Here is an 18829-nt window from a genome sequence, read left to right as displayed (position 1 = left end):
GTTGGTATTCATAGATCACAACTCAAAATAAGCAAGGCAAAAGTGAAGATAAAGTAGGAAAAGACAATTTCATTAACCAAGGATTTCTTCCCATTTTACATGTAAGCTTTATGTCAACAATGCATTAAGAAAATTACAGTATTCATTCACTTACACATTTGAAGTTACTTAGTATTTTGAATTACTGATAATTGAAAATTATTCAGGGATTTTAAAGCATACTAAAATTCTATTGCAGATACCAATTTAAGCTGAAATATGTTTATCTATTTATAGATTGGTAATGTTTTGAATTTGGGTAGTGCTTCATAGTTTTTATAGCATTTTCATTCACATCTTTCACATATACTACATCTGATTTTGGCAAAAAAAACCAAAAAACCTGTGAGGTAATAAGGGCAAACATTCAAGTTTCATATAAGCATGAAGGGAGTCTAAGGTTTATATAACTTGTTCAAGGTGAAACAAGATTTTGTGACAAAGTGATTTTTTTTGCATTATATTATGTTGCTTCTCTATTATAGCTGAAACATCACTATCCAGCTTCAATTCATAGGATTCTCTTGAGGCTGATTGAACTGGCCCCGTCATCTGACTATTCTAAAGGGGCCAGCATTTACCCACATTTCACACATGATTTGATTACCTCTGTCCTCAGTGAACAAATTATCGGGTGGAAAACACTATGCTATTATTTTACTCCAACAAGGAGCCGTCTTGCACACCTCCCCAAGTAAAAATCTTCAAGTGTCCCGAACAAAAAAAATCCTAATAATGTATGTTATCAAGTCAAAACTGGATACCTTCTGTTTCTTCATTGTGAAGAATGTTGCCTAGACTCTCCCCCTAAAAACGTGATTGCCAAATCCGTGGCTGAACTCTAGATCTGGTGTTAGCCTGGGAAGGCAGAGGACAAACCCATAAACTCAACTTTCTGGACAGTGTGGATGATTCAAGGAGCTCTTCTCTGCTGCTAAGTCTGCTGACCAGGAAACCTGGATATGATAGGGCTTCAGTTCCTCAGGAGGGATAGAATCAGGTGCGTTGCTCATGAGATCATGCCCCCGGAAGGATTTGGGGAAGGCTATGACATCTCTGATGCTTGGTGCGCCAGTGACAAGGCATATCAGTCTGTCTAATCCTGTGAGTAAAATACAAAATTAACAGATGAGAATGTAATCTAAGATTGGGAGTGACTAAATTTTATGAAGGTTGTAAGAACTTCTAAATCAGAACCTAACAAGTTGTAGCCAAGCACAGGTCCCTGACTTTTTAGAGAATTTCTGTTTGTGTGATTCTTTTCTTCTAGAAAAATACTCAAAGGGCCTAGAGTCTAGGTGAGCATCCTGGAATTTCTCACTCTTCTTGTTTGATAAAACTAGCAAGGTGAGTGACCATGGCCATCAGAAGAGCACTGGCATATTTCCACTTTTGTACAAGCTGAATACTATGGACCAGTGGTTTCCAGACTCCAGTAAATGTGTGAGCCCCCAGGGATTTGAGCAATCCTGACTGAAGACTAGTTTTATTCTATTAAAAAGTCTTTCAGATGTAAATTACTCATTTTAATTTTTACATTTATAATGTAAAATATGTCTATAACATATTTTATAAATACGTCACTGAAATGGAAATACCAACTTAAATTCTTGTAGAACTCATGGGCTTTTGCCCCACCCTCGCTTTCTCTCTCACCCCTAGTAAACTAAGAGCCCAAATTTGGGACCTAGTGTTACAGAATGACATTGTGCTGGTAAAAGAACAGACTGTTTACCTAAGGCAATTCCTCCATGAGGGGGCGCCCCATAATCTAAAGCCTGGAGCAGATGGGAGAGCAATTTCACATCTTCCTGAAATGCAAAACATAATTCAATTTAAACACACACTGAGGGTCCATGAAGTGCCACACAATAAGATTAAGTACTAAAGGGAAAATAAAATTCAGTTAAAAAAAATAGAAGAGGTTTATCGTTTAGCAAGAGAATACAAGTCACAGATATTAAAACATGCAGAGAAATGCCTGGTACTCCATAAAAGCAGTGTATTACACTGGTAACGCAAACAGAGTAAGACCAATTAAGAACAAGAGGTGGGCTCGGAAAGGCAGGATGAAAAGCAGGAAACTCCCGTTTCGGGGCCAGTGGAAGAGAACATTGTTCAGAGGGCAACAGTGTCAAATGCTGCTGCGTGGTAGGGTAGCTTGAGGGTCAAGAAGAGGCAAATTAATTACTCTGCCTGCCTCAGTTTTTCAACTTTAAAATAGGCAGAATAAAGGTATTTATCTCAAAAACAAACTGTAAAGTTAAATGCATCAGTGCACATAAAGTACTTAACAGTGTCTGGCATAGAGTAAGCACTGATGACTATTACTATCAGTTACTTTTCAATGTCCTACACTAAAGGTGGAGAGATAAGCCAACACTATTCTGTATATAGAGAATCTCCATAGCAAGTTTTAACAAAATGGACGAACATTCTGATTTAAAAAAAGGCCAGGGTTAGAATATGATGTTACCTTTAGTAATGTTGCCAGGATATAACGCTGTAGTTCTGAATCATGAATTCGGATAGAACCACCTCCTATCTCACTGCCGTTTAAAACCAAGTCATAGTGTTGGCTACGGACCTAGAAGATTCACAGAGCCTTTATGTTAGAGAAAATTTCTGATTTTCTGTTCTATAGGTTGAAGACACTGTAGCTACTTAACAATGTATTAAGTATTGGCTCAAACCCAACAGTTTCTTCTGGGGCTTGCAGAATTGGGTCAGACTAAAATCTGAAGTTCTCTGCCTTTGTGTCCACATTCCCTGTTTATCTGGAAGTATAGATATGCTACCTTTTCAGGCTCAGTGTATAGGAGGTTGATGTCACTGGGGTGGGGAGCAGTAAATGGGTGGTGTGCTGACTCCAGCTCACTGAGATTTTCCTCCTTGGGAAGGAAAAGTGGGAAATCCACCACCCAAAGGAAAGAGAACAGGGCTGGGTCACGGAGTACCACTCCTCTTGCTTCTAGAAGGTCAGCACATTCCAGTCGGACTTTTCCCAACAATGAGCACTGCAAACAGAAGTGATAAACACTGAGTTAACTGCTGTGACAGAATAGGCAGCAACTGCAACCTGGATTATAAAGCCAGGCCAGTCTCTGGAAAGGATGAGCCAATTTATAGATGAGACACTTTTAGTCTCTCAGGAGACAAAGATATGAGGATAATCTAACTGCAACTCAGTTGAGAATGACTATCAAACTCAACAGACTGGGTGTCTGGTAACACTGAGAACACAGGGTATCAGAGCTTGATTGGCCTGGGTCTGTATCTCAGTTTGGCTACTAACAACTCTGCACCTTTTTCCACAGCAAAACAGAGATAAAAATATCTATTCCAAAACACTGTTGTGAAAATAAGTGAGACAGATATAAAAGGTGCAATATGAATGGTGGGTATTATGACTATTCTTTCCTTACTGCTCCTGACAGGTTGTACTGAGGATCTGATGAGTGCCTGAGATGTATTTAATGTTCAACAAACGTCAGCTATTATTAGAGAGGCAGCATGAATCTGAGGTTAATTTAAGAGTGTGAATTTTGGAACCAGATTTTGTAGGTTAGAAATCTGGCTCCTCCCCTCCAGAGCTGTGTGAGTACGAGTAAATTTTTTATCTCTGTGCCTGTTTTCTTATTAAGATGGTAACAGTAAGTAAAGAAGGTACCATCTCTAAGACGTTAACTTCTCTCAACAGAGTTGTCATGAGGATTAAATGAGTTAATATACACAAAGTACTCAGAACAGTGCTGGGCAAACAGGAAGTACTTAAAATATGCTAACTATGATAAGCATGGCTTCCCTGAAAAAGTGCAGTTAGAACAGGAACCATGCCTGGAGACATGCACAGGATGTCATTTGTGGCCTAATCTATCTTATATTTAAATATCCACACAGAAGCACTTTCACTGTGACTTACTCAGAATGCTAATGCTATTCCTCCAAAGTCTGGTTTCTAGCATTCTTTCAAGAAGGTTCTCAGAAGGAATTACAATGATACCTTCCTGAGAAAAGAATACCAGAAGTTTCAGTTCACACCTGGGGAAAGTTTAATAGCAAAATGAGTTTGCAGTGGGATGTTTACATAAAACAAAATCCCAAGTTCTTTTTTAAGAAATGCATTGACAATATAATATATAATTAACTGCTGTGTTCTCAAGCAAATTTAACAGTGCTGTCTTATGGCTGGTATTGACAAATGAATTCATTAAATAAATGACTGCAGTACCAATAGCTTTCTTCATTCTACAACTGCAGGACAAGACAGTGGATTACATTTAGATGTGAAGCTGAAGTCTGAAACTTTTCTTTTGGAATTCGAAAAAATGATAAATAAATAAAGCAATACAAATTAGAAGAAAGAACTTGATAAAGTACTAATCAGACACTCTTACTATAAAGAAATCATATAATACTATAGTGTAAGGATGAATTTGTATTATGCTTCACCTTTTCAGATTTTCAATATTCATGTTTGACTGTTATATCCCACTTTTGTGTATTTTACAATGATTTCTAAAGCTAAATCCAGTCTTCCATGTATCTCCCGCAGAACGGTGACTCAGCCAGTGCGTACAGCACTCACGACCTCCAGCAGCTGTTCCTGAGGAAAGCTGGTCCTGCCATGACCAAGCAGGGCCAGGGTGCCTCCCAGCCCCGCAGCTCTCTAGCAGTCTGATCCATTCCTCCACATTTTCAGTAACGCACTATGTACTAAAGTTTGGGGTTACCAAATTTTCTTAATCTGCAAAACCTTGAAAATGAAAATATTTCATCATAGTCATACAGTGAATACCAACAGCCCTCTACCTAAGTGGCTCTCCTAACCAGAGCCAGATCTAATCTGTGTGAGCAATGCCAATGGAGGCTGGTAGCTGATGAAAAAACACTAGTTTATATTCAGTGCATTGTAAAGTGCTAGGTTAATTCATCATTCAAGATCAACAGCATAGATGCCTTGAAATAGTTTTTCTTACTGCTTTCCTGTGCTCGCCAGCAGTTAGCAGGACCACATCTTCCTCCTGAATCTCCATCAGTCTCATTAGTCCCAGTCTTTGCTCCTTCATTATGAATTGAGCAACTGGAGAATTCCAGTTTCTATTGGCTTTCAGGAATATGGGATAGATTTCCTGTGATAAAGATAAGATTTTTTTTCAAGTGGTGGTTTATCTTTCTAATAGTACAAAGACTTCTTGTTTCCAATAGCAGAGAACCTACATGAGATTATTTTTCTCTGAACCCTTCAAAATGATACTGAAGGGATTAAAAAACTAATCTCACAATAATGAAAAAAGAGAATGAAGGGTAGGGAGATATCCACAGATAAGAGATTTCTGTAAATTTTTGGCAGATTGCAAGTGAATGGAATAGGAATGACTAAAGCAAGATGCAGGAAGCTCTGGCCTAGAGAACAAGGGAGCAGCCTCAGCACAGAAGGAACTGATTTTAGCCTGCAGAATCCGAGAGAGGCTCAGCACTCTTAGGGAGCTTTGGGTCCCCAAGGTCACGGCCAATGGCCCTGCTGTTCACCTAAACCAAACCTAACTATCTACAAGCCCCTCCAAGGACACTGTGTTCCCAACCAGTTTTTAAAACATGTCATTCTTAAATGTACAACCAACAACCACTGCACATTAAAGAGACTCTGTAGTATTAAAAAAAAAATCAAGATAAACAAAAAAAGGACCTGAGATAATTTAGGGACCCATAGAAGACTTGAATCCTCAAATGTGCTCAAAAAGACAGTTTATAAATAAAACCAGAATAAAATACAGTGAAAAAAAGCAAGAAAGAGCTACCGGGAAATAACATGATTGCTAAAAAAGCATTCAACTGAAGGCTGCCAAAGTTAACCCTCGAGTCTATTTCCTGGTCCTGTGGTTCCTAGTTGCAGACTTCAAACACTATTAGAAGAAAAATAAAGAAGTAAAATTGGGAAATACAGGGTTGTGAATTTTGGATCTTATCAAAGGCAGAAAACAGACCAGCATATCTACTATTACCATCATTTCATAAAAGAAAAAACATATTTAGAGTAAAAAACAAGGAGAATTAAGGATAGTTCTTCAAATTGATTTAACTTTATGAAAAGTTTTTTATACTGCCCTGATTCCTCATTTGCCTGGACCTGTTTTGGAAACCACTATCCTAATTGTTCTTTCTTACTGAAAAATCCCTTTGAGCTTGAGGTATGAGTGTGGAAGAGGTAGGTAGTCCATTTTCTATACAAAAATACAGTGATTTTACAAGGTTATCGTCACTGAATATATAATTCTGAATTTTCCTTTCTTACAAATCACTACAGCATGAACATTTCCCCCATATTACAAACTCGTAGGAGACAGTTTTAAAAAAGTAAGTTTAATATGAAGTCTTTTGATTATACTTTATTCATCATTCCCATATGGTTTCATTTTATTCCTGTTGTAAATGATACTGTGCTGAGCATAAAGTCTCCTCACATTTAGGATCCTTTAAGTATATCATGGGAAATTGCTGACTCAAAAAGCATGTTTAAAGTTACTGATTCCAAAATGGCTGAGGCAATTGAGACTTACAGTGACAATGTCAGAATGCCCATTCCCCACTCCTGCTCTTCCCTATTTTAGTTCTACCCATCACCAAGCCAAGAACATGAAATGCGTCTGTCAAGGTATATTCAGAATTTTAAAAAATGTTTGAGGACAATGAATACAGGCTTTCTTTCACACCTGCCACATTTTCATTTAAACCTTGGGTATGCATGTTGGGCTCTATTTTCTTAACTGGATTAAAGAACCATTGTTTAAAAGGCTATGTTTGAACTTTCATATTCTGATTAATGCTGAATTCAACCATCTAAGTTGAAGCCTTAGAGGAGTTACACCCAGGGGTTAGATTAACTCTAAAAATAAAAAGAAGTAGAAGAATGACATGAAATAACAAGACCCTCAAAACTGATGATAAGAGTTCAAGCAATTATTAAAAATACTGAATATCTCCTAGAAAGGGGGGAAAAAAAACTGGCTCTAACTCCTTACCTGATTAAAATGGTCAGCTGCAAATTTTCTAATGGACTCAATGTCTTTCCTTTTTAAGTATTTCTGATGAAGGAAAATGAAAGTAAACACATCAATATGACACTGAGCTTCATAAACATGTTTATGATATCAAATGGAATACAAATATTTCTTGTCTTCCCACTACAATGGTAGGATTCAATAAAAATTTAATTTCTGCTGCCAAATGAGAAAATTTTAACTTACTTTTGTTTCCAATTATGTAGGTCTCATTGGAAGTAGCTATGAATATATTCCATAGAAGAGTCTGTATATGTAATGTGCAGGATAAATGTTCAAAATGAATCTTTACAACTTAATTGTGAAAGGAAAAGTAACTTACAGATCAGTAGAATTTGATTATTTCAGGTAAGACTCAGAATTTGATTATTTCAGGTCTCTTAGAATTCTTTATATCTTACTTTTTCCAAATTATTTCAATGTCTTTCTATGCTAGATACTATGGCTATCATCATAGCTAATATTCATGGGGCACTTATTAACTAGGTATGGGAGATTCAAAAAGGTGAAAACATGGTTCACAGCCCGGCAGTTCTTATCTACTAGGGGAAGAATAGACATACTCGAGTTGGGGTACATAAGAACAAGCAATGTATGTTATACTGATATTACCTGAATACACTATGTCTAGACTAGAGTTTGGACACCAACTTACTGCCCATTGAAATATGAAGTGAATACAAAGTAATGAGAATGAATTCTTACCCCATTTTGAATATACTAATATGACTGTGTAACCAAATGAGGATTCTTTCAAAATAGTAATCTCATTCAAAATACACTGGAACCCCTCTTATTAAATCACTTTCAAAGCAGGTGTACTAACTGCAGATAACAGATATGTCCCATTATTCTGGAGTCAATGCTTGCCTAGCCCAATCACTTTCTCCCTGTCATCTCCCAGCCTTTGTGCTTTTCATAGCCCCACCTCCTTTCTCTTCCCCTAGTTATTAATGCTGTTGAGATCAGAGCCCTCAGAAGAACAAGAACAAGAATCAGCATGCAAGGTCAGTGCTGGAGCTGATACAGGGTGGAGAGTCTTTGGACAAACTGAGGCTAGAGATAGTATGAACACTATTTATGCTCATCACTGGTGGAAATGATCCCAAGTGAAGTACAAGAGTACTTTATAGCAGTGTATAAAAGAGAAAAAAAAACCTTTAGCTCTTGAGTGTACACCCATATTTGTAGGTTTTATTTTATTGTTCTCTACTTACAATTTTAGGGACATTGTTAGACTTTATAAAAATATTCTTATTTAAAGAGAATTTTTCTTCCTGAAGTTTTAAAGTGCCAATGTTGAACACAGTTACTTCCTAAATATACATTCCAGAGAAAATACAGCATTGTACTTCACTTACTGCTCCTTCAGGGATACATAAGGCTTTGATAGATCCTCGGGGTTTACTAAGTGCATCTTGGAGAAATCCAACCTCTGTGTTTCTGAACACATCACTGAAATCTATGATCTGGAAAATGGGTAACAAAAAAGCGTAACTAAAAGTGAAGTAATCTTTATCTCAAAACATTTTACAAACAAGATTTTAAAGAAGAAAGTAGACCTTGTTAACATTTATGGAGTGACTACCATGGGCTGGGCACTATGACAAGTGTTGATGTACTAATATAGTATTCATTAGCACTAATTCATTTCAACTGTATAGCAAATGTATAATCCCCATTTAATAGATGAGGAAAGCAAGGACAGGGAAGGAAATAACTAGCCCAAGATGACACAGCTAGTAAGTGGGAGAGACAGAATTTAACCTAAGCAGTCTGACTTAAGAACCACTACTCAATATTACAGAAGAAAGAGGGAGCAGTTAAGTTGACCGCTATAAGTAGGCAGTTATGAGTTTTTGTATATTATATTTTTTTCATTCTAAGAACTGAGGACAGCCTATTCACAAACCAGGCAGAACTCAATTTCTAAGGAATTTGCAATGAGAACTGAGATACAGAAATGTCACCAGCATTACAGAGATGAAGGGCTATTGCTCACTAAGAGCAAATAATGAGACGCTTGCTAATGTAAACTGCGCTATATAAATTCTACCCATACTCTTAGCTAAATATGTAGAGATCTTAGTAATTTGAAAAAACATTTCCATATGTTTGGGCTCTTTACAGACCAGGGAAAAAGAATAAATAACTTAATCATTTGCCTTCCAAGTGCCACTTTAGCTAAAGAAAAATTGAAGGTTACCATTATATCCATATAATTAATTACTTATCAGTAATAAAAACTTTATAGCAAGAACCTTGTTCTTGGAAATGGAGCAGACTGATAGAAAAGAAGTAACGTTAACAGTCTATGAGTCTCTCGCTGCAACTCAGTAACAAGAAGGAATGTGACAAGCAACATTCACAAGAAAACACAAAACACCAGGTATGTAACTGGTCACAAATTTCAAAGTGGTTCAAAAGACTACAGGGCTCTTTGGGGACAGAGTCCTAGAAATGTGATGAGAAGTACCTTCATCCCAAAGCGAGTATCGGGTTTATCAGTTCCATAGCTGGCCAAGGCCTCAGCAAAAGTCATAGAGGGGAAGGGAACCATCACAGGATCCTTATCACTGGGCCAGGAATACTGCAGCAAACCCTCGATCAGCCTCTGGATCCCAGTCTGGTCTACAAAAGACATCTCTATGTCAATCTGAAACCAAAATAACATACAGAGGCTAACTTCAACAGTCACAATATTAATATGTACATATTTATTTATTTATTTCTCTGGTTTCAAGTTACCAAGGGAATCTGCACACAAATACTTAATACATGGGCAAGGGGATAAATATTATTGTGCATCTTTTTATGTCAGGCACTGCTAAAGCTTTACATCCATCAACTTGTTTAGTTCCCATAACTATCTCATGGCTTAAACCTCAGAGAGGCTGTGACTTGCCTATGTATGCATAGCAAGTAGTGAAGCTACATTTATCCTAGGTCTGTCCAACTCCAAAGCTTATGACTTTTGTGCTTCACTACCCTGATTAATATACTATCATTCAGAACTAAAATCCTAATAGCTTTGATGAGTCCACAGATAAGATAAATTAAATATCAATGTACAGAAGTGTTGGTTCTTAACATGTAAGAGATTTGTTTTAAGAACTTTATCATATCATGACCGTTAAAAGATTGTAGGGATCTCTGGCATACCTTAGTTGGTGACCACACTCCTTACAAAAAGGACACATGAAATGGATCAAAAATTAAATAATTAGTGTCTCAACTGCTGGTAAGTTTAATTAGGTATCTGATGGATAAGATGTAGTAAGTATGTATAATTACTGTCCTGGTCTTGAATACTTGGCTGCAGCAAGGCTGAATCAGTAAGAGACGAGTACCTGAGTAAACTCGGGCTGTCTGTCTGGTCTCGAACCTTCATCTCTATAACATCGGGCAACCTGAAAATACCTACAAGTGAAAAACAGCATAAATGGAGTCACAATTCAAGGAAGACACACCCACTTTTCCCTAAAAGTTCATGGCAACGCAGGTTATGAAATAAATTAATGATACCTAAAGGACATACAAAATTTTTAAATTCTTTTCAATACACAGCTGATGCATGAGAATTCTATTCTACATATTGTTTTAAAAATATACAATGGCACGTTTGGATAGTTGTATATTAGTCGTATATTAGACTGGTATGCAAGCAGACCATGCTTCTTTATACATACTCATTTGCTTTGGCCAAAATGGAATTTGTATCACTCCATGAATATATTTGGATATTTGCTCCATAAATGCACAGGAAGAGTTGCCATTCTAACTCTGGTCTTCATCTGCTGAAATGCAACTCTGTCCCAGAAGGCCTAGTTCACAGTTCTATTTTTCAAAATTATATAATTTCAAGCCTTTCAATACCTAGCTTGCAACTCTCAAGGCACTTATTTTTGGTTTATATCACACTTGGTTTTATTTATTATACTATTCTTATTGGAGTCATTAACTCCTTGACAGCAAAACCTATTCTTTTTTTGTTTTTAATCTCCTGCCGTGTCTACTAACATACAGCTTTGCACATGGTGGGCACTTAATAAATATTTACTAAGTAATTACTATACATTTTTAGGGTATTTTACAGTATTTTCAAAACTCTTTGTATTTCCTTTTCCCACCTCACTTCCCTTTTCCTTTTCTGACAACTACTAAAGAAAACTCACCTGTCTAAACCACCAACCATCAGAAGCTGCTTAAACTGTTGGGGACTCTGAGGGAGACAATAAAACTTTCCAGGTTCCCTGGATGGTACTACAAACTCTTTTGCACCCTTTTAACAAGAGAAGAGCAGAGATATTATTAAAAAAAAAACTTAACTGGTAGGAGTTGATACTTCAGCTCATCAATGAAATTAAATAAAGAGCAAAGTTTCCACAATGACAGATTTCTTGCTCATCTTTTAGTCCCCCAAAAGGCTTGCACACATAGGCTTTAAATAATGTTTGTACACAGTAGGTGTTAAGTGTCTGCTTATTGAAATGAATTCTCAATTGTTACTAGCTAAAAGAATGTTGTGCATCAATTCCTATTCAAGGAATTCCTAATTGCTTTCCTAAATTAAACTATAGTTTTGTACGTCCACAGACTGTATGAATAGATTAAATATCAATGTTAGAAATGTCAGTTCTTGATGAACAAGTTTACTTTTAAGGAATCGATTCATTATTGATTTGCATCTGTAAAACTCAAAGAAAAGAAAACTCACATAGAATAAAAGAATGCTGACTCAAAATACTGATGCATATAATTTTCTATCTTTAAGAAAACCTAGTTAATGTGACCATCCTGAGGCAGTAAAATAAACAAAAGAAGTACAAATAAGTACATACAAAAGCAAAGTGGTCCAGGTTTCATACCTAATAGGACTTTATTAGTAGGCTGACTTAGGGATTATACGTACCCCTGGAGTCCTCTTAAACAATGTTGGTGTTTCTATATCCACAAACCCTAAAAGGAGAGAAACATCAGAATTTAATAGAATTAGTTAAATATGTTGTCTATGGTACAGTACAAATCTGAGGCTGTCCTTTTTAATTAGGAATTTTGACTGAAATAAAGTTACCAAGCATACTGATGTGGGTTTCTATATATCCAAGAAGGAAGGTAAAGATTTTCATAAAATCTTATTCTGTTCATAAAGTTAATGCTTTAGTCATAAAATAATTCTATTTGATGGATTCTTGTCTACTGAGCTGTTCTGGTTTTCTAAATGTTCTGCTAATGCAATTAAAAGTAACACAAATATAGTAGGAAAATCCCAGGACTGGCTGAAGAGTCTAATTTAATTCACATGACATTTCTGAGCTCCCAAATAATTATGTATGAGCATGATAAAGAATCAACAAAATTTATAGAAAACGGAAGGGCTACCCTACCTTCAGTAATGATGGGAAATACTTAACATAGCAGGCACTTCACTTCAAAAGGCTGTCCTTGTGAACCAGTTGCAAACTAAATTATGCTCTGAATTACTACATTATGCTCTAAGAAACAAAACACCTGGAAATTAGCCTTTCTTTGGGTTGCTTTACATATTAAGTGACATTTGGCAACATCTGACCCAATGTGAAGGAGAGAATATAATAAAGCTGCTGAATAAAACAGAAGAGATGCTAAAGTGCTCCAAGAACATTCAGGCAGTTTCCTTACCATGTAGATTACAGAGATATTCCCGCATTTTCATGACCATCTGGGACCTCAGTCGCAAGTAATACTGCATTTGGAAACTACGCAAGTCCAAGTAGCGATACTGCAAACGAAGAGCCTCTGTTTTCTAAACAAATTGGAAGATTTTTGTTTCAGTATTTTTCAAATATTAAAACTATTAATTCAAATATTAACTTTAGATACAGAGTGTGAGTTTTCAAAACCTTCAGCTCTATCCTTAGCTTCCACCATTTGTGTGCACACCACCACCTTAATTCCTACAATTTCTAAATTTGTTACTAGTACAGATTTTACACTTGTTACTATTTATTAATAAGACCCTTCACTGTTTGACATTTTCTTACCTTCCTAAATATTATCCACTAAGCCTGTAGTTGCCTTGAAAAAAAAAATCTAAAGATTTCAAAGATCTTTTATAAATACACACCAGAGTAAAACACAGCTACGACTTCCTCACTGAGTGGGACAAGTTTAAGAAACACAAGGAATGGCAGAGGGAATCTCAATGGCTGTACTAAGAACACAGTGAGGAAGGATGCTTGTTTTCAAAGCTGGAAGCATCTGCATCCCTGTTTGTGCTGACTTTTTAAGAAGTCCTTCCCCTAGAATGGTTTATTTCTGATACTAAAAACAGAATTATCTGTCACTTCTTTTCTGAACTTTAGGTGGAGGGAAACTGTTTATTTCCTTTTTCCTTTTTCCACAACAAGGTCAACTCTGTAATTACATTGCTTTTTCTAACTAAAAGACTTAAGTATTGGGAAATTAAATGTAAGATCAAGTGGCCATGCAATTAATTAAAAAACCCTTTTATAAATCTGTTTACGGACTGGGTATACATAGGTCTACAACCATAGATAATTGTGACAAAGCTGAAAATTATCTGCTCTCTAGCTTCATCAACCCCTCAAACTTTGACATAGAACATCCTAAATTACAGTAATCATATTTATATGCTTGGGAAATTAAGTGAGTATTTTATCACTGTTGGAGGTTTAAATTTAATAGACACAGGATCCCTTATGCCATTTGGACATTTCTAAGCTAGACATAAAATTTCCTGTCAAAATGTAAAACAATAGTCACACAAAAAAACTTGAACAAAGTAACACCCGTAGTCTTAAAGAAAGAAACATGTTTCAAGCTGTCTGAAAAAACAGTCTAGGTGTCTAGGAACTGCAGCAGCTTAGTGAACTGTCACTGTTTAAGAACAGGTCACTAAAAAATTGTAGACTAACAACAATTCATGATATATCTATAATAAAATGCTTTATTTTGTAGAAGTTAAGCTTTTTTTTCTTTAGAAAACTCTGAAGACACCTTACTGGTTATCAACATTTTCTAAGTACTCTATTAATTAGTAACAGAGGATGGCACCTTCACAAAGTCCTTAATTTCAAAGGGCAGCTTCTTGCAGGAATTCAGAAGTTCAGCTGTTTTAACTTTGATTTCAATCTCACCTGTAGGCATTTTCTTAGAGAGAGAAAAAGACCTATTTTAAAAATCACCCATCAGGATATACACACAATGAGCATTTGTAAAACACATGCATTTATTTACATCTGTAAAATGTGAGGGTGCTTATGGTGTAGAGTCTAAGGCATAAATGTATAATCATGATTTTGACATTTTTATGTGTATCTGTAGCTAATGTAATTGCTCATTAACAAACGTTTTAACATACATATTTACACAGGTGTGTATGTTTGTAGTGAAGATTTTGGAATCTGTAGGTCCATTCCCGAACTTACTGGGCTTTGGTGCTTGATGTCTAATAGGTGCTCAGTGCCTGAGTGTGTAGACAGACAGTGCAAATGTATAGGTAGAATTCACCTAGTTTCTACAGTACTAACTGGATTCTCTTGTCCTGGAGGTCGGGAAATTACTGTCCCAGACACTTGTAACACAGACTCTATGGGGGCTTCACATAAAATCTTCTTCACAGGAGCAGCTGACTACAAAATAAGAGAGGAAAACAGTTCCAACAAACAAATGAACTTGAAGCATTCTGTAATAATTGTAGTCTTCGGAAAAGTGTTAATACTCATAGCTTAATGCCCCTAATGCCAGAAATACCAGGGCTGCCATTAGTGACTTTTAGAATTTGGTAAACTGCATCCCATTTTGACTCCATATAATACAGAAAGTAAAACTATTAGTCAAGAGTTTTAAAATGTTTTCCTTAAAGGAAAATAAGGAGAAGAATGATTAGTGCAAACAATTCCCACATACATTACAGGCAAGTATCTTCAGGGTTTGTTTTAGAGACAGTTATATCCAAAAGCAATAATGGAGCCCACATGAAAGGTCAGCTAAGTTCTCCTGGGTTAGCTATGGATCCTAACCCTTGAAAGATAATTCATTGCTCTTTACTTGTTTCAAACACTAAAGCTGAGAAAATCATATTTTTCTTAGGCATGTACGTAAGCATTTGTAAACATTATCACAATAGAAACCCATGTCACCTAGCATGCAAGAGAGCTCTTTATTTGATCTAATTTTATTGTAACTTTTTTTGAACACTCAATACCTTCACCTGGCTCAAAACTCAGAGTACCAACTTAGTGAAGTTTCCCTCCTACTCTTGTCCTCTAGCCCCTTAGTTCCCCACTCTAGAGGTACCCAGTGTTACCAGAAACTTATGTATCCTTCCAGGGACATTTTATAACATACACATTCATGCACATGCTCTTTTATACAGATGATAGTACTCTATATGCTCTTCTGTGTCCCGTTTTTTTCATCTAACAATTTATGTTGGATTTTTTCCCCCGTTAGTACAGAAAGAGCTTCTTCAATCTTTTTTCTATGTCTGTAAGGATGTACATTATTTTTTACCCCAGTCTCATTTTGGGAATGTCTAGGTTGTTCCCAATTTTTTTTCTCTTAAAAATAATCACGCAATGAATAACCCTGTATTTCTGTCATTTTACATCTGTGTAAGTCTAGGTATAAAATAATTTTAAGTTAACAGACTAGAAGTAGAATGAATGGTTCAAAGGATAATGCATTTATAATTTTGATATTGCCGTTGCCCTCCTTAGAGCTAGTGCCATTCTGCTCCCTCCAGGAATATAAGAGCACTTGTTTTCCCAAACACAGTGTGTTGTTGACCCAGTGTGTCCAAGTTAACAATTCTGTGTAGTTTTAATTCACATTTCCCTACCTATGAGTGAGATTGGGCATATTTTCATGTCTATAAGCCACTTACATTTCCTTTTCTGTGAATTTTATGCTCATATCCTGGTTTCATATTTCTACTGGGTCACTGGCACTGGTTTTTTGTTTTGTAGTAGCCATTTGGATATTAGAGAAATTAGCCCTTTGTGATATGAGCTGTGGATATTTTTTCCCAGTTTGGCATGTCTTAATGTTGCTTATGGTGGTTTATAGTTTTCATTAATGATAAACTTTTGAATTTAAAACCTCAAGCACACTTGTCCAACATACTTAGCTTACTCTAGCCACCATATCAAAGAGGTTCTCAGGTAACAGTAGGAAATCTTCTATTACCTCCTCCTGGGGAATGATAACTTGAACAAGCCCATGAAAATCTCTTAGGACCAGGAAAATGTTTTGCCTGATTAATAAAGAAAATGAACACATTAGGGTAAAATCTCTGAGCCCAAACTTTAAGCAGTCAAAATACAAATTAAACAAACAAAAATCCATGCAATTTCTCACATTCCTTTTCTATAATTAAATAATTATTTGCTTTCATTAGCTATATTCATGCAATTATCTATGTAGCTTATTAATGAAAAAACAATTTTAATTTTATTGGCTATATCTACAGCTTATTAATGTTATCCAGATGGCTTATTAGTCAAAAGGTAGATTTAAAATTTTTTTACAATTTTCATTTGCTTAAGTCTTTATAAGAAAATTTATTAAATTTGATAACTTGCATATATTAAAATCCAAACATAATATTTCAGGATAGTAGAAACACATGATTGGTCATTTTTGAAATACAGCAAAATAGTCTTTTTTTCTTCCTAAAAAGGAGATGCAATCTAAAATTTTCTAGCAGTCCAACTACTAATTAATCCCTCTACAAATCATCAAAAGGTCTGCCAAATCCCAACAGTTTAGCATTCAACCTACATTTCTCATACTGTCCTTAGTACCAGGAAGAGGTACAGGAAGCCTCCTTAGATTTTGAGTTCAGGAGATAAAGTCATCAAGGTTATGGGGTCAAATATCCACCCACCTGGACCACATTCTTTTGGAAGGTCACACAATCTATGTTATTTTGGATCTTTTCATTGTGAATTCATGTACTATTCAGGTGTGTTCTGGAGTACAGAGATGGAACCACCAAAAAATGGGCTCTAATCTTAAGGAATCACTGTTCGTAGTTTTAGGCTTTTTCCCTATCAAAATTTAGAATAAAATAAGCTGCTTCGCGCTGTTGAAACTTATCAGCTGGTCCATTCCCAATTAACGGTCCTAAGAATTCTTCAACCTTAGTAAGCCAAGGGACAATTCAGTCCATGGTGGATCATACTTTATTATACACTTCAACAGACTACTGTAGGTGTTTACTGGGAGTGACACTACTTGGGTCTTTCAAGATAAAAACAAAACTGAAAACCCAACGAATTCTAAGAATTCTGCAGACTTGAAAGGCTTTTATTATTCTGACTGATTGAAAATGAAAACCAGTTTTGGAACTGCCTTGCCTTGTGAAAATAAGAGCTGTGAATTTTTAAAACCCTCTGCCTCAATTTACCTTCGGTACTGAATCCATCCACACAAAGTGACTTCTTGGCCTAAATGAGAAGAACGCAACTCTCCACATGTGTTGGTCCGGGCAACAAAGCTACTGAATTCTTAAAAGAAAAGGGGAAAAAAAGCAAGAGACTAAAAACATTTGCAAATTGCTTAAAAACAGACTCTCAATTCACATCATCTTAGGAATTTTATGTCAGTGGATGAATCATACAAAGTAAGTCGAAGTATGTAATTTGGTTCAATCACTATTAAATTTACATGAAAATGTGTCAAAAGCCAAAAGCATAATATCTTACTGTACATTTTTGCCTTGTTAGGAAGTCTGAATTTCTTTTTATCACCTAGCACTTGCGTTGTCCTAAAATTACCCTATTCTTAGTCTTGCCCAAATTAAACAGGATCTTGGGAATTACAGAAATTTGATAGTGCCGTAACTACCTTTAATACTACAGTGAAATAGTCACTTGTACACTAGAAAACACTATTCAAAGTATTCTCAACATGAATTTTTTAGGCTTAGAGCGCTTCGCTGCTTTCACCTGGAATTCTCCTCTGTGAACTCAGACCCAGACTTCTAGAGAGAGAACCCCGGACCACAGGGGTGGCCCTTCCGGTGGGTCTGGACAAACTCCTGCAGAGCCGACTTAACCGACATAACATTTTGGAGCCACAGGACGGCGAGAGACGCTCACGACTCCTAAACTGCCGGCGTTGATGGTGGTCAAAGTCAGTTTTGGAAATATACACAAATCCCTTAAAATGCTAGATTTCCCACTCTCCCAATATTTGAACCCTTCTCCGCTGAGCATCCACGACGTAGAGGTGTCTAGAAACTAGGTAAATCTGCAAGGACTTTGGGGCCCTTGGGAAGTGGGTAGGAGAAAAGACCTTCCCCCTCCTCTCATTGCCATCAGTTTTCACTTAATAAATCGGCAGCCAGAAGAGACGAAAGAACTCCCGTCACACTGCAGCGCAAGGCGGAACCAGCGGCCACGGGGAGGTCGAAGAAGCCGTTGTCCCTCGCGCAGCCTTCTCTTCCACGCTCTCCGAAAGTGCCCGGGGGGTGGGGGCAGAACCGGAAGTCAGGAACTTCAGCCTCAGGTTTCTAATCTCCCAGACGTGTCGCCCGACCTCGGGTGTTCAAAAAGAGGTAAAGCGAGGATATCCAAAACCATTTTAAGAGCCCAATCCACGCACTGACGGCCACGCCTCGGTCGGCCAGCCAGCGCCCAAGATTACGATGAAACCATTCAGCCAATCAGAGCGGAGGTGCCGCCACCATGCTTACTACGGGCGGAAGTTTGAAGGAAAGC

At 36.8% G+C, this 18829-nt stretch overlaps 1 protein-coding gene across 2 annotated transcripts; it reads right to left on the bottom strand.

Annotated features, from left to right (window-relative positions):
* Positions 1-49: 49 nt before the first annotated feature.
* Positions 50-18690, bottom strand: DARS2 (aspartyl-tRNA synthetase 2, mitochondrial). Of its 2 annotated transcripts, XM_036918483.2 has the most exons (17): positions 18056-18690; positions 17515-17614; positions 16293-16359; positions 14633-14734; positions 14157-14252; positions 12762-12885; positions 12013-12059; positions 11276-11382; positions 10451-10520; positions 9577-9756; positions 8462-8569; positions 7062-7124; positions 5019-5171; positions 2838-3056; positions 2516-2626; positions 1775-1850; positions 50-1141 (listed from the first exon to the last, which is right to left on the bottom strand). In XM_036918483.2, exons 1-17 carry the CDS (start codon positions 18174-18176, stop codon positions 927-929), a joined length of 1959 nt encoding a protein of 652 aa, XP_036774378.2. In that variant the 5' UTR covers positions 18177-18690; the 3' UTR covers positions 50-926. The 2 variants fall into 2 exon arrangements, with proteins under 2 accessions (XP_036774378.2, XP_036774379.2); XM_036918484.2 differs by lacking the exon at positions 2516-2626.
* Between the last annotated feature and the right edge of the window lie 139 nt (positions 18691-18829).

This window comes from Manis pentadactyla, chromosome 9 (assembly GCF_030020395.1).
Source record: "Manis pentadactyla isolate mManPen7 chromosome 9, mManPen7.hap1, whole genome shotgun sequence".
Classification (NCBI taxonomy): Eukaryota; Metazoa; Chordata; class Mammalia; order Pholidota; family Manidae; genus Manis; species Manis pentadactyla.
This window is presented reverse-complemented; position numbering and strand designations above follow the sequence as displayed.

Coding starts and splice junctions, on each gene's coding strand:
- DARS2 (XM_036918483.2), bottom strand. CDS start 18,176: ATGTTATGTCGGTTAAGTCGGCTCTGCAGGAGTTTGTCCAGACCCACC. Junction 9,757..10,450: donor GACAGCCCGAGTTTACTCAG/GTACTCGTCTCT, acceptor TTTTGGTTTCAG/ATTGACATAGAGATGTCTTT. Junction 2,627..2,837: donor TATACACTGAGCCTGAAAAG/GTAGCATATCTA, acceptor TGAATCTTCTAG/GTCCGTAGCCAACACTATGA.